At 53.4% G+C, this 15,816-nt stretch overlaps 1 protein-coding gene across 1 annotated transcript in view; it reads right to left on the reverse strand.

Moving 5' to 3' along the window:
• Nucleotides 1-193: 193 nt before the first annotated feature.
• LOC109314434 (tyrosine-protein phosphatase non-receptor type 11-like) overlaps nucleotides 194-15,816 on the reverse strand; it is a 53,423-nt gene continuing 37,800 nt past the window's right edge. The window contains exons 4-16 of the mRNA XM_019541608.1: nucleotides 12,908-13,100; nucleotides 12,624-12,743; nucleotides 11,840-11,953; nucleotides 11,397-11,493; nucleotides 10,762-10,841; nucleotides 9,780-9,935; nucleotides 7,636-7,767; nucleotides 6,708-6,862; nucleotides 6,178-6,245; nucleotides 5,222-5,373; nucleotides 4,672-4,772; nucleotides 2,265-2,385; nucleotides 194-1,513 (exon numbers count right to left, since the gene is read on the reverse strand). Of these exons, the coding sequence (XP_019397153.1) occupies nucleotides 2,301-2,385; nucleotides 4,672-4,772; nucleotides 5,222-5,373; nucleotides 6,178-6,245; nucleotides 6,708-6,862; nucleotides 7,636-7,767; nucleotides 9,780-9,935; nucleotides 10,762-10,841; nucleotides 11,397-11,493; nucleotides 11,840-11,953; nucleotides 12,624-12,743; nucleotides 12,908-13,100 (1,453 nt within the window). The 3' untranslated portion in view covers nucleotides 194-1,513; nucleotides 2,265-2,300. The remainder of the gene's footprint in view (nucleotides 1,514-2,264; nucleotides 2,386-4,671; nucleotides 4,773-5,221; nucleotides 5,374-6,177; nucleotides 6,246-6,707; nucleotides 6,863-7,635; nucleotides 7,768-9,779; nucleotides 9,936-10,761; nucleotides 10,842-11,396; nucleotides 11,494-11,839; nucleotides 11,954-12,623; nucleotides 12,744-12,907; nucleotides 13,101-15,816) is intronic.

The raw sequence follows: 15,816 nt of genomic DNA on the forward strand, positions 1-15,816 counted from the left end.
TTCCTGTCCCTGCAACACATGACTGGAAATGCCAGTCGGTAAAAACAGCCCAGCGAGATGTCACTGCGCTCTTTGTTCAGCCCCTGCAGGTCTGTGGGGGGAAGAGCTCCCACAGGGAGCCCTCTTGCCCTGGACCAGATAAAAGGGGCAGCAAGTCTACTTGTTTTCAGAGACAAGGAAAACCTTTTTTTTCTTTTCCCACCCCCCCATTAAAATCTGCTGCATGCAAGGTCTCCAGGCTTGGACGCTGGCAGGCGGACCCCAGGCTCCTTGCAGAGCATTTTCCCGTCGCAAGCAGTCTTGCAGAAAGGAGGTTCTTTGGTAGAGCGGCTTGCAATCCCAGGTCTCGGAGAGCAGGAAGTGGCGCCAGTCAAAACTGAGATGCATTTGATGGAGCTGGAATACTAATACTCCAAACTGAGAGCGCTTTCCTCCTTTTTTTTTTTTTCCCTCCTCCTTCACTATTCTGTACAAATACTAAGCCGTCCCTGGAGCAAACCTATTTGGTATACACAGCGTTTGCCTCGGCACGTAGCTATAGGGGAGGGGAAGCAGAGACGGGTCATACTGTGAGGCAGTGGGAGTGGGAATCGCAAGCGCCCGGCTCCGAGCCTGGGGCTCAGTTGAACAGCCTGCGGATGGGCGTGTAGGGGTAAGGCATTGCCCTTGAGTGATGGCTGAGCATACAAATGCATGACTCCTGACTACTTCTACCACCAGTAAGGGAGGATTTCATTTAGCTCAAGTGGTACATGCTGGCATAATTGAAGACTAAAGGTCTAATCCTGCCTCATCACTTGTCTGTCTTGCAGCCTATCCAGGTGCTGTGCAGCCGCTAGATGCTCTCTCGACACATGCAAAAGTCCATACCCTAGGCCATCCCGTCAGCACGCAGCGGTAGCATGGATTGCTCCCGGGGCTTTGGCAGAGCTGCACAGGACGGGAACAGCCAAATGGTGGTGGGGGAGATCTAGTACAACTGTTACGTAGACTGTTCCTGGGTCCAGGCTGGGCGCCCTGTCCCTCATGATGAACTTCATCTAGGCAAGCACTTCTGGCTTAGAGAGGACGGATCTGCTGAAGCCTGGAGGTATAGCAACAACCTTGCTGAATATACCCTTCACAGGCAAGCCCAGGGAAAGCTCCTAAAAAAAGGAGTCATCTTCAGTTTTTACAAAACAATTTTTTTCTTGGTTAAAAAAAAAAAAAAAATCTTAAATAAAAAAAACAAAAATGGAAACAGAGCTTTCACGCCCTACGGACCTATCCGGAGGCACCTGCGCATAAATATCAGCCTAAATGCTTTTCAGGAAGCTGAGAAGGTCTTTCTCGGGAATAAGTTAGGTCGAGGCACGTTCCTAAGGTGTTTGCTTCACCTTCTTCGGTGGCCGGGGGAGCTGGGGCTGGCGCGCCCCACTGAAACCAAGGTACGTGAGAGAGGCCAAGGCTAAGGCAGGAAGGAGACGTCTGCAGCGGCAGAACCGGGGAAGTGTGGACGTAAACATCGTAAATCCTGAGGCCCAAAATGAGAGGAGGAAAAAACAGGTGTCAAGAGATGCGTAATAGTGACACGCGCTTGTAGCAGGCACGGATGAGGAACTTCCCACACAAGTAGGCTGTCCTTGCTAGGGGTTCACGCCAAGAGATTGGGCCGTGATCTTAAAACCACCCAGGCTTCCAATGTTGGTGGTATTATTACGCAGTTCCCAAAAATAATTGTCTTGTTTAGAGAGAGAATTTTTTTCCCTCCCTCCTCCCCTACAATCATAGAAAATGAGGGTTGGGAGGGCCCTCAGGAGGTCACGTGTAGTCCAACCCCCTGCTCAAAGCAGGACCAGCCCCAACTAGATCAACCCAGCCAAAGCTTTGTCTAGCTGGGTCTTAAAAACCTCCAAGGATGGAGATGCAACTACCTCTCTGGATCACCTGTTTCAGTGTTTTACTACCTTCCTAGTGAGAAAATTCTTCTGAATATCTAACTCCAACTTCCCATGCTGCAACTTGAGAGCGTTGCTCCTTGTTCCTCCTCTTACCATCAGAGCTAAGGGCAGCCAAAGAGCTGCAGTGTTTTCAGGGCATGTTAAACAGAAGATCATGGCTGCTTTTCCCAGTGTAGACAGGGGGGCCACAGACAGAGCTACACATGCTTCACATAAGATGCTGAACTTGGACTGGAATCAAGAGGATCCCTCCTCCACCACCACCCTCCGGGGGGGTTCGGTTGGTTGCTAGCTGCACTACGAACCAAAGGGAAGCATCCATACCTGCATGGCCTCCATCCAGCTTTCCTTCCAGTCCCTTTATCGCCCTGTGTTGCTCATTCCTGAAACCCTTGGGCTCTTGATGTTCAGGTTCTCATAGACCGTGCCCGGGTCGTCGTCAACCCTGTGAAGAGATATGAGCCCTTGCTGTGAGTGGTGCTGCTAACTCTGGGTCCTTTCCAAAGAGATGGCTGCTGGCGGCGGGGCAGTGGGAAAGGGGGTCACTTGAGCAAATTCCTCTACCTTCCCCTTGTAACCTTTCTGAATGCAAGGCCTACAACTACCTGCCTCCTCCTCCATGAGCACCACATGCTTTTGCATTTCACACCAGCTGTACCTCAGGCAGATTGAGCCCTCAGCATCCATCCAAGACCTGAGCTTTTGCCGGCATATGAACCGTAAGTGCTGTGGGTAAGAACACATCTGGCACTTCCTATATGCCTAAGAGCTAGAGCTGAGACGCAACCTTGGGCTTTCTGGAGCAAAGAGCTGGATAGAAACCTGGATCCAATTCAGATTTTGACAAATCAATCCTGGCATTCGGGAACTAGCCAATCGAAAAAAATAAAAAAAAAAAAAAAAATCCCACACCCAGACAACCCTGAACTTCCCTGAAATCCAGCCCAGAATTCATGAAACTGTGCAATGCTCAGCAGCTAGCCACTCTTTTTCTTTGGCTTCTTCCCAGCACACATGCTCTCGTCCTGAGATTCACTGCCAGTTCCAAGCTCAACAGAAGCCAATAACTGGAATCAAAACCTCCAGAATTTGTCACATTTAGAGACCAGAGAAGAGTAGGCTCCAATCAGTGACTTGGAAAGTTTCTGAAGCTAGTGAAGAATCCAGACTGGGCAAAGTCACTTCAGGGCAGGGTCTGACCACTTCCTTAGTAATTTAATGAAGGGGAACAGCTCTGGAAACATCACCCATTCATTCCTTGCAATTAGGGTGGTAAAGTGGCCTCTCCTACCATCTGCTGCCCTCTAGCGCATCCTGCAGAGCCCCCGTCCCGGACGTGTTGCTGGAGATGGACTCAAATTCTCCAATTCAGCTTTTTTTTCCCCAAACCGTAGGAGTGATTTTGAAAGGAGGTTTGGGGCTGTCCTGATGCCGGGAGCACATCATGGCCTGTGCATTCACGACCTCCGCTCATGCACTGGGTATGTGCTGACAGGCGCCAGCTTTCTTAGTGCCACTGTCTGGTTGCAGTTGTTGGCCGCACGAGTGATAGGTACGAGCATGTGTGAGAAATTAGTTTAGTTCGTTCCCAGCTTAGATGAGACTTGGGCTGGTGCCCAAGTGAGTTGGCATCCGTGCTACAGGTGGACTAGCACCTCTCGATGGGAGCAGCCAGCCCTCTGCCGCTGCCGAACCCTAGCCAAGTGCGATTTTACAATCTTATCAAGCTGCTTCGGGAACCTTTGCAGCTGAAGGCCTCTGATATCCTATAATCCATGTGCTCCCCCACCCTCTCACACCCCCAAACTTCACCCCATCACTGTCTCTTCCTGCCCTCACCCTCCATGTTCCTGTTAACCCCATATCTCACTGCATGCCCCTCTACATGATAGTACTGTTATTCTCCTGCTTTGCCTGGCTCAAGACGGATCTCCTTGGCAAGGCAAAAGAAAAAGCAGTTGATTAAATACTCGTAGGCTGGCTGCTCCCCTGTGTACTGCAAAAACAGAACACATCAGCAGGGCAGGACATGACCGTATTTGCCTAATGCACCTGTGTAAGTACTGATCGTTCTCCTCTTTCTAAGCTCTCTAAGAGGAGCATTCAGCTGCGGGAAGAGCCGGCGGGGTGAAAATTGGCAACGACCAGGACTATGGTCATTGTGCTCCCTGTTGGAGAACCACAGGGTTGGAAGAGACCTCAAGGATCATTATACTCCAACCCCTTGCACCGATGCAGGGTTGGCTGCTCCTGAACCATCCCACACACAGGCCCACCCTGCCTCTTCCTGACAGACTCCCATGAAGAAGATCCCACAACTTTCCCAGGGGGGTTACTCCATTGTCCTGCTGCTCTGACAGTCGGGGAGTTTTCCCTGAGATTTGATTTTGCATCTGCTTTGCTGCAGCTCTAAACCCATTGCCTTGTGTCTTGTCCAAAGGAGAATGTCCTCTTTCTCACGACGGCCGTTGGCATATCCGAGACCTGTGGTCAGGACCTCCCCTTCCGCCTCCCCCCCGCCACGCTCCTGTTCTCCCAACGAAGCCAACTTAGTTCTTAGCAACTTTCCTCATGCACCAGCCCCTTATTCATCTTCACTCCCCAATCTCTCTGCATCACCCTTAAAATTAAGCGCTTAACAACTGGACACGCCACTGCAGCTGAGGCCTCATCAGCACAGAATGGCAATCCTGTTGATACCTCCTAACACACACACACATGCACAACTTACGCAGACTGGGCTCGGGGTGAGGGGGGCTGCGCCTTGGCTCTGCCTTTTTCCATTGGTGAATATCCAATATTCAAGTAGTCTCGCTCTTTTGCCTTACTCCTCTGCAAGAGAGAAGACAAGTTAGGTGGGCATGCAGGAAGGGTGGCTACAGGGAGCCAGAGTATGTTTTGGGACCCTGGCTGGCCCACTGCAAACACCAGACCTAGTAGAGAAGTTGCATTTCATGGAAAAGTGAAAATCGGCATGCCATGAAACGCGGACATTTCAACTGCTCTGCCACTGAACAAAGAGCAGCCCAACCAGCCTGCTCGGATCCACAGTCGGTCAGGATTTATGGCAGGAGACCCAATCACTCGCTTGACGCAGAGTGAGTTTCATTCTGGATTTGCCCTCGATGCATTCAGTGCCGGGGCTCGGATCCTCCCTGTGACTTCCAGGGGTCTCCATTCACGCTGGCCGTTCCAACTGAGGAGCTGAGTTCAGGACAGGCCTTGCTATTAATACAGTTCCCTGGGTACCCCCAGCATGGCTGCTCTTTCACGGGACCCACCTGCTCCTCTTCTAGCCTCTTCTGCTCTGCCTCAATGTACTGCTGCACTGCCATGTAAACGAATTTGTACTGCGCCTCAGTCTGCACCATGCCGGAGCGCTGCCGGCGCACCATCTGGATGGTCTTGGGGATGTCTATGTCGCAGTCCAACCCTGCAAGGATCAGAAATGGAGTGAGATTTCAGAGGGGGTGATGGGAACAGCCCCGCTCTGTTGCCAAACCCAGGCCTTCCTGTGCGGGATGATTTTGTGGAACACATGACATGAGGATGAGCTGTTACGGAAAAGGATTTAATGTAGATCCCCTCGTCTAGGAACGCAGGACAAGCACTGGGCTGCTGAGTCCAGCCCCTTGTCACAACTATGTCACGCAACCCCCTGCCATAGGGATATGGCTCTATCCTGAGGACCTGATGGAGAACTCCCTCCTGGGTTGAGCATTTCAGCAGATGGGTCAAACTCTATAGAAAGGAGATGATTCCCCATGACTTTCCAAAGGTGACTTTACTTTCTATAGAGCCCTGCAGGGTTCATCTGCATTGTATGCACAAAGGAAGCAGGTCCTAAAGGAGATGCTCAGGTTGGAGTCCTGGCCCCACTGAATCCCCAAAACCCAAATACTTTGGTGGGGCTGGGGTGCTGCCCTGTGCTTCATCCACAGCTTGTTCCTTGCCCATGTCCTTGTCTGGTGAGGGGAAGATTTCTTCCTCCAGGGATGCAGAGCTCTGCCTCCTCTAGCAGAGGAGGACCTTCCAGTATGGGAAGGTATCTCCCTCACCCCATCTGCTACTTGGCTACTCTTAGATCAAAGCCCAAGGGCAGTCTGGACTCACTGAGCTGGAGACCTTCAGGATCTTTGCATCCCTGGAAGGAATGAGTTAGACTGTCTGCTTTTTTTTACTGGGCCAACTGGGGCAAAGGAATACCAACAGCCATGGAGTAGATCCTTATTCATACCTTGTCTGTGAATAATGTCCACCAGAATATCAATCACGATGATGGTGCCCGTGCGTCCTATTCCAGCACTGGGTCGGGGGAAGAGGGAGAGAGGTCAGTGTGGGAAGATTCAGAATATGTCCCTCACCCTGAGATGATGAGCCAGGGCTATGTGTGCCCTCCACCTGCACACCTGGCTCATCAAGGCTGACATCTGTAACACCCGCCATAAAACAAGTTTCCCAAAGCAGAGCCCTTTAGAGAGGCATCATAGGCTCATCTGAGCATTCAGCTAGGAGCCAGGAGCTCCTGAGTGCTGGACCTAGCTCTAATACTCGTGCTAGGCCTCAGTTTGCCCATCCATTAAAGTCATATAGGAGGGTTACATATTTAGCACTATGCTCCGGGAAGCAGGAAGCTTATTGCAAGGCCTGAAGAAGCAGCTTAATGTAGTTTACCTCCACTGACCACAAGCTGCTCATGTGCAACAACCACCAGCCCCATCTTGACTGGGGAGAAACAAGAGGAAGCCAAGGCTCTCGGGCACGTACCTGCAGTGCACGATGATCGGGCCGGTGTCTGGAATGCTTCGCTGTGCTCGGTTCACTTGGTCCAGAAAGCTGAGAACCCCCCCTGGCTCATTGGGCACGCCGTGGTCCGGCCAGCTGAAGTATTGGTAATGCTTGACCAGGCGGGGATGTTCACGCTGCAGGGAGGAGAGCCTTGGTGAGAACTCGCTGCATGCTACAGGCTCACACTGAAGGCACCTGGGCTCCTTTCAGCAATTCTTCTGTCTGGATGGTCTTATAGGGGACTTACCTGTCCTCTATCCCCCACAAAAGAGTCTGGAAACCCACTCTCTATTCAGATGGAAAGCAAACATCTTCATTTCTCTGCTGCAGAGCCCCCATTCTGCTCAGTTTTCTGTGGTTTCCCCAGAGCCATGTGTCCTATGCTGTCCATAATTTTCCTTTCTGTACCTATATTCTCACTGGGACACCATGCCCCACCACACAGGCTGCCAGTTAGACCTTCCCAGCTGGCTGATGCCCGCTGATCTGAGGCCAGAGTTTGGCTTAGGGACATGTTGTGTCCTTTTACACAGCAAAGCAGGCAAACGAGAAGGCACCGATGCATGCAAGGCTGGGTTCAAGGAGGCTGTTCCTCCCAATGTTAAATGCTCCCGATGCTCATGACTTCACCAGGACTCTATGCAAAGCCAAATCGTGAGAAGTGTTCCCCACCATGGCAGCAGCTCTGGAAGCCTGCAGTGAGCCAGTGTCCAGCAGGCTCTAAAAAGCCAATTAATGCCAGAGCTGTCATCATTGGGGTGATTCCATAAAATAAGATGAAATATTTATATACTAGCAGCACACAGTCCCAAGGGGACAAGCTGGCTCCCTCCCATGCCCTACCCAAGGCAAGCCCAGCAGTGGTCCCTGCCAGCCTGGCAAGTAGGATGGCCCTGAGGCATCTCACCCTGTCTGTCCGTGAGATCTCCAGCTCCCGGAGGTAGTAGCCTTGGGCTTCACGTTCGCTCACGTTTTGCACACAGATGTGGCCGTACTCTTTGGTGCAGTTCTTGTCCGGCCAGTAACGGTAGCATTTATTCTGGGGGGGGACACAAAGGAACTGGGGTCATTATTCAGGACTGGTGAGGTGGCTGGAAACCCAATGACACCCGGCTGTACTGCTGAGTGTTAAGGACACCACTTCTAACACAGCACCCCCAAGCAGGTTGTGGGTAGTGAGGCCTGAATGAAAGAGCCCTCGTCCTTCTGGATGTGCTCAGATCCCTCCTCTCAGTCATGGAGTGCAGGCAGCTCGGCTTCCGCTAACAAGAAACTAAGCAGCACGCGGGGTGGGGTTGTATTTCCACTTCTGTGCATCTGAACAGAGAATAATGGAAGCCCGAGCTGGGGAAGAACGGCACTTTACTCTGCGGGTCTCTTGGCTCCGGTGAGGATCCCGGTGTGGGGATGCACCACTCAGCCACATGAAACCTGCATGGGTTTCAGACTATGACTCTGCATCTCAGTTGGTAAGTACTTGCCACGTCGAAAAGGAGGTTGAAAGCTGCCCAAAGTCATACAGTAGCAGAGTGAGAAAGTGAACCCGGGCGTTCTGCTCCCGTTTCCCCAGCTTTAAGCATCACCCTAATCTCTTCAGTAGAAAGTCTCATCGGCCAAAGTCCAGTGGGAACGGCCATGCCTTTGCAGGAGGGTAAATAATCCAGAGCATTATCTGGGTGGAACTGCTGGCTCCTAGCAGGGCTCCCGCACAAGGCCTTCTTCCCAGTGTAGAAACATGGTATAGAGAGAGAGAGACCACATCCAGATGGAGCACTGCTAGTGCAAACTAGACCTCGGTCACCTCTCATCAGTGGCAGCAATCTGCTAAATAGCTCTTTTGGTAATCTACCATATTACTTTATCCCTCCACCTTTGTCTGCATTATGGAAATGTATGTAGGTGAATCTCAGCCAGGTTGTATAACCATAGCTCATCCCTCATCCAGCTGCCTGCAACCCACCACCCTACACATGCTCTCTGGGTTTGTTGGATGAAATGCAAAGTTTCCCTTCTCTTTCCCATCTGTACAGTGCCTGGATCATGAGGGCTGGCCATAAATATTTATGGTATGGCATTGGCTGGGAAGAGCAGAACATCATGCTTCTTTCACGAGCAGTGCAATGGAGAGACAATGACATGCAAAGCAGGTAGGGAGAGAGGCCAATGCCTCTCTCAATGCACTGGTGCTGGCAAAAATGATATTGGAGTGTTTTTCCTTGGTCGAGGCTGGAGCAGCATCCCGCCTTCTCGATCCTAGGGAATTCTCTTCCCTACAAAGCAAAAGAATTCGGCTTCCCTGGTGGAGTTCAATTGCACAAGGGAGAACTGTGATATTTCAGCAGTATTATGGGCAAGTAGACGCAGCTGCCATACAGGGCAACACAGGCAAGTTAACAACCTTTGCACTGTTTGCCCTTCAAGTTCTTAGTGATTGCTCAGGCTCCCAAAAAGCCAATAGTAATTAGACCAGATCATTTACAGCAACAGGGCTTTGTTACCTGCCACTGCAGGCGACCTCTGAGAGAGGCTGAATGCCTATGAGGAAACGATCCCGGTATTTGCTTTGACAGCAGCGATGCAAGAGTGTAGGAGATGCCGACCAAGTTCAGGGTCTAGGGCAGTGGGCTGATGCAGAGCCCTTTAAATTTGAGAGCACTGGGTTCATGCCAAGGCTGAAATCTGAGTCTTCTCCCCAAGCAGAATTTGTCACAATTGGCTGCAGCTGCTTAGGGCTCCAGACAGGCACGGGCTGGGTAAGTTTGGGGTGTGTGCTGCACCCCAAGGACAAGATAGAGGTGCCTTGATGGAGGTGTGGGTGTCTGCTGTGCAGTGCGAGGGTTTATCTTTCCCAGCAGCTCCACACCTGCCTTCCGCAGCCCTTAGCTCGTGCTTTGCTCGCACTGCACCACTATCCGGTCCCCGTCACAAGGTGCCAAGTCTGTGCATCACCCAGAAGGGCCTGGTGAAGGAGAGTAACGGGAAAGCGCTTGTGGGGCCCGTGGTTTCATATATGAGAACGGCACCTCTGGCTAATGAGCTGGTGACACTCACCCTGCCTCGCTCCACTTCCTTAGTCGTCATGACAATGACGTGGGTATTCTCCTGGTACACCATGGCCCAGAAGTCGTTCACTGTGGTCTGCAGGCAGCCCTGGGTGGCGATGTACACCTTGCAGTGCTCCGAGTTCCTTCCGTCTTCGAGAATGCTCTATGGAGAGGGCAGCGACGAAAATACGGGTATGACTGCTGACTGCTCGGGGCTTCGCTATAGCAGTTCTTGGGCAGACAGGAGCGGGGGTCCCAAAGGAGGCAGCAACCTGAAGGGTTCAAGCCCTTCCAAAGGCTTCTGCCCCCTGATGCTGCAGAACGCCTTCTACACAGCAATCTGGAATCATTCACCCTCCGAATACCTGATGCTTAGTCTCAAATGTGACTCCCTCCCTAGCAGGTCTGTGGTGGGTCTGGTTGCAGTTTGCTCTCCAGCAAGCTAAGACTACGAGGCTGTCTAGAGGGGTCTGGTTGAACCAGAGCAGAAAGCGAGCGATCGCATCGCTCTGCAAAGGCTGGGTGCGTACATGCCTAGTGGCTCCACTAGGCTTCATATTAGTTTCAGCTCACAGGTGACAATGAGTTTGATCTTGCAGGCAGCCTCTGGAAAGAGCGAGCCTGCTCAATGCAATCGGCTCGGGGAGGAGGGATTTTGCTGGAAGAGCTGTGTGGGGTCAGGCAGGACAGGGCGACTGCTAGAAGCAGCCCAGCCATCGAGCAGCCTGAGTGCCAGCAATTTAAAACAGAGCCAAGTGCTCCTGCTCCCCCCGTCAGTCACCCTACTCCTCCCCGTGTCCGTCTCCTAGAGTGACTGCGCCATGGCCACTGTGTCTCCTCTGAGCAATGGGACAAAGTGCTGCAGGTCCTATTCTGAAGGCACCATTTCCCCACGTGATGTCTCCCCACCTGCCACAGGCACAGCTGCTGCAGGCTGAGGGAGCCCCACTTAATCCTAAGACACCACCCCTTTCGTCCTCCACACTCACCTTGATGTAGTTGGCGTTGATGTAGTCAGACCCTGGCACACTCTCATCCACCTCTCGGAGCGCCACCCGCGTGGTATCAACTGGATGAGAAGAGATACCACGTTGAAGGGGTCGCCCCAGCCATATGCACATGAACATGACTGCTCCACGTCGGGACACGGGCATTCACCTGCAGGGGCTCCCAGCACTGGGCATGAGAGCTCTGCTGAGCAGGTCAGCACATGACCAGCTGCATATTTTAGGGCTTGGGCTACTTTCTGCTTGGGGGATGCCGAGGCTGAAACTTCCCACCTCTCTAGTGATGCTCAACAGGAGGCTCTTCCACCCGGCCTGGGATATGCCACAAACCCCATAATTTAGGCCAAGACACCACGGTGAGAAGCAGCATCCTATAACCTGAGATGGACAGATCCAGGTCTCCTGTGTAGGGTGCTTTAGCTCTGGTTTCATGCAATTTCCTCCCCACTCCCAAATTCAATACGGCTTTTGCCCAGTTCCTAAGCAGATGATTCACTGGGGAACATCCCGTAGGTTCGAGCCTCTCCCAGCACCACAGCACGGTCCCGGCCACTGAAGGTGAATCGAGCCCTGGAAAGTTGTGGAGGACAGAGAAATGACAGCCAGCGTCTCCTTACAGGGCAGGATGTTCTTGTAGCGGTTCTTGGCTTTGTTCTCCAGGCGCTGTCCTTCCTTCCTGGGGTACAGAAGCTTGCACTCCTGCTGCTGCAGCATCTGGGGAGAAGGGGACACACGAATGGGCAGTGACATGGAAACACCGGTGCCCCCACATGCCACCAAGGGAAGCAGAGATGCCCACTGGAAAGGGGGAGGGAGAAGGTACCAGGATGGAGCTCCCTGAGACACAGCCTCAGGATATACAGGATAAGTTAGGGCCCCAATGGGTTGCTCAAACAGCCTTCACAGTGGAAGAAGTTCCAGTGGCAGGACACTTCAAACCTCAGCGGAGAGGAGGGGAATTGGGAGGGAAAACCCTTGGGTGGGGAAAAAACTAGGGTAGGCTGCAAGAGCAAGCAAGAGCCCTGCTTCATGGACGGGGAGAGGAGACGAGCTCCGGTACCTCAAACTCCTCCCAAAACCCTTGCTTGGCCTTCTCGCTGTGATCTGCCATTTTGTTCAGCTCCTTCACTCTGTTTTCGATGTTGGCCGCATTGATGCGCGTGGCGTTAAACGGCTGAAAGGCAAGAGGGTGCAGAGCGGGGGAAGGCGTGTCAAAGCAGGGAGGGAGGCGGAAATGCCTGCCTCTCCCACGAGGGTCCCCATGTTTTAAAGCAAGATCCTCCGTCCTTAAAGCTTTGGATTGACCCTGCAGTTACCATGCTGGCCTGGCTGCCTTTGGATGGGGTAATGGCTACTGGAACTAAATCCTTGATTACTGGATCTTAACACTGGAGACTGTGCTATTGCAGGTTTAAAGAAATAAGCCCAGGTTAGGTCAGTGATTCTCAGCCAAGGTGCCGGGACATGCTTTGAAGGGTGCCGGAGGAAACGAGGAGATAAGCAGACAAGGGCAGGTTCAGGTTCTCCCTGCCTGACCGCTCCCCTGCTCCCACTGCCCGGCCCCTCTGCAAGGCTGTCAGCGTTGTAATTAGAAGTAAGTTTTTGACATAGGGTGCTGCTCAATTCACAAAAGCTATGGACAGGTGCTTTGAGTCTAACAAGGGGTGCCTAAAAAGGTTGGGAACCACTGGGCTAGGTCAAGAAATGCCTATAGGCCAGGTGAGAGAGACACGAAGCTATGCTGCATCTGCGCAGCAATCGCTGGGGCAATGCTTGTTCATACAGCAAGCTGCAGATAGAGGTGGTTCGTGCGCGCCGAGCCTGTGGCGTGCCGGGCTGGGCACCTGTTTCAGATGAACCACAGCTCCGGATTTCTCCACCATGGGGTTTTTCTTGTAGTGCTCCACCAGGTCCGTGAGCGTGTCGAACCTCTCGCCTCCTCCGACGTCGTACTTCCCATCCAGCTGTGGGAGGAAGCGGGTGATGGTCAGGGGGATCACCCTGGGGCTGATTCAGCTCCTCTTGAAGTGGGCTAGGCTCTCCCCACCCGGCTCTCATGGGAGCTGGATGGGGCAAGCAAGGAGCACCTGGTTTTCCCCTTCTTAAGAGGAAGCCTGGGGTTTCCCACCTGGTAGCGGATCATCACGTGAGTCACTCGAGGCTTCCGGTCGCCCGTCTCCATCTTCTCTTCGTTGGTCAGCACTGATAAGACAAAGTCTCCTGGTTTGCTCTGGCTTTCCCGTACCAGAAAGCTCCCTGGCTTGCCTTTCTCAGTCAAGAGCTTCTCTGCCTCCTTGCCCGTCAGGTGTCCGTGGTACCACCTAGAGAACAGGGAGGGAGGTCAGGGTGGTGGGGGCAGGTTCGCAGACGCAGCAGCCCTCAGAGGACAGCCAAGCATCTGATTTCCCCTCCCCTCTATGGTGCAATGGTGACTCAGTTGCTACTAAAACATTTCCTCTGCTCGCTGGAAACCAGGCCAAAATCTCACCCAGCTTCTGCCAGTCAAACATGAGACCTGGAGCAGGGAGAACGGAGATGAGAAGAGTTAAGAGGTGTCACCCACTCTGCCCAAACCCAGAAACAAGCCTCTTGGGCAAAGTGAGGAGGCCACATTTGTAGACCTGAACTGCCTGCGTGTCCTTGGCAGTCACGGGACGTGGTCTGCAGAGTCCCATCCTCACTACACATTTGGGGGAGCAATGCCCCAGTTGCATTTCTCCGTCAATGCTTCATCAGATGTTAGGGCTTGCTTTGTTCCTCTGGGCTGAGGTGAAATAGCAGTCGCAGCCTCAAAACACACAGCACTTCAATAGCCTAGTCCATCCCCCACCTTGGGAATCAGACTCCATTTAAGTTGCAGGTGAAAGCATTTTGGCAGAACTCATTAGGGAAGCTCTGTATTTAAAGCCAAGTGCCGAGCTAGCAGTCCGCAGCCAGGGAAAGCGCACACCTGGAGGAAGGAGGGCAGGAGCGCGGTGCATTGCTTGCGCTGTACGTAGGTGTGCGAGCCTGCGCGGCGCCAGCCCCGCTGCTCCGTCCGGCCCAGGAAACACCCCTCTGGATCCGACGGGCGCAAATAACTGCTGTGGCTTCTGGTTCCCGCTGCGCTGAGAGTTGGGAATGACAGCTAAGCCCCGTCGGCTTTGAGACGCTGCAATCAATCCGGCGCCTGGAGGGCCGGTGTGAGCTTCTCGCTGTTCCGCGCCGTCTCCAGTAGATGGCAGCTGCAATATGCGCCGGGCTGCGGGTAGGCAAGATTTAATTAAAGGAGAGATGGTGCCGAAATGGCACTTTCATCTGTGGAACCTCCGGCTCTATACCCAGGTGCCTGTTAGGTTACCTAGTAAATGAGAAGTGTCGCTGAGAAGTAACTCAGTTCCTCCCAGCTGCTACTTCTCCATCACAGCCACTGAGCTCTGCTGCCTTTGTTCCTGGACTACAGCTTTAGTTACTGCACGTGAACTCGAGCTTTGAGAGCGGGCAGCTGGGACAACGGCATTGCAAAGAGGACGGATGGCCTCCGGAGTTGATGTTCTGGCCTGGGGATTAAGAGAGCGGGCTGGAACGCCCCGTGCGCCCTGGACCCACTCGCTTCATCTTCCTCCGCATCGGGTGTCCGTCTGGGAAGTGGGAAAGAGAGTGTACAGCCTCCCAGCCTGGAGGTATGTCTGCCCGGCAGTCAGCGAGACACCTGGACTAGCTTTCCTGGGGCCGGCTCAGGAACTGGCAGTCACATTGCACAGCTGCAGACCTCCGGGTGGCCGATCCAGCCTGTAAGAGAGGTGGGCTCTGCAACCCAAGCCGAGCTCCATGCTGCCATAGCTTGATTGTGACTGGTACCCAGCACCTGTTAGACTGTAGACCCACCAGGGCTGGTGTCCATATCACAGCCAGGGCAACGAGGCCCCTCCAGTCTGCTGTATCAACACTGAGAGCAGCTCCCCCTCTATCTGGGGCATTTCCTCCTTGTGCTAGGTTAGCAGTTTTGGGCGAATGCCTTGTGGGCCCCTCTTGGACAAGGCTGCCTCCTGGCCTGCAAGCCAAGCTGCCAGGAATTCAGAGAGCTCAAAATAATCTTCCTGGGACGATGCAACGGCATCACGTCATGTCTCGGCTGCTCTGTCCCAGAGGACGGAGTTTGCAGAGGGGCGGCGTGCGAGGCCACGTCTTCTAGGCGGCCTGCCCTGGGAGATGCTTGAAAAGCAAATGGCTTCGTGCGCTCTGCAGATGGGATCCGGGCTGCGTGTCTGCATGGGTTTTGTTACCAGGGGAAGTGATGGAACGACGGTGCTCGGGGAGAGCGGGCTGGGTACTTCACGTCGCCCTCGGCACTGCTCTGCGTCCCTCCTACCAGTGTCTGCTAGAGTCTTCATGCCGCTCGTCCGGTCCAAGACACGCTCCATGCCCCCGTGATGCTGTCCCTCAATCCTGACCCCTGGCTAAGCTCCCCACACACAGCCCTGCCCCCCATATGCTGAGCTCTGGCCCCCCCGCTTTCCTAACACCGCAGGGATGACCGATTTGATTAGGCGCTGGCACGGAGCAGAAACCTTTCCCAGCCGGAGTGGAAATCAATGGGCGGGGTGGTTCCACTTTTCCAGGGTTTTGGCTGGCATGAACTACTGATGCTTTTCACACTGCAAGCTGGAATATGCAAATAAACCTTCCTAGCACATGAGCTGAAGGGACTTCCCTGCCCCTGGGCTGGGGCGGCTCACATGATCGGGTGGAGGGAGCAGCTCTGCTCCATTTCAGGAAGTGAGACTGCAGCACCGACTGACTGTAGCTGCTAAAGTTAGAGTCACTAGGATCCTTCCGGGGCATCTCTGCCTGCCTGCCCATGTCTTCGCTTTTCCAGTCCAGGCTTGTCAGCTTCCTGCGGGCATGTGATGCTGGGGAAGTCCAGGAGGTAGAAATCTGACCGCAAGGCCCCAGGGGTGGGAGAGTCACCAGCAGGGACTTGGGGAAGCAACTGGAGGCCATAGGAGATGAGTTAAAATTACTCCAGTCGGTTAAAGAGATCCTCGCTATGGGCGG

Source organism: Crocodylus porosus, unplaced genomic scaffold, assembly GCF_001723895.1.
Source record: "Crocodylus porosus isolate Cpor-Errol unplaced genomic scaffold, CroPor_comp1, whole genome shotgun sequence".
Classification (NCBI taxonomy): Eukaryota; Metazoa; Chordata; order Crocodylia; family Crocodylidae; genus Crocodylus; species Crocodylus porosus.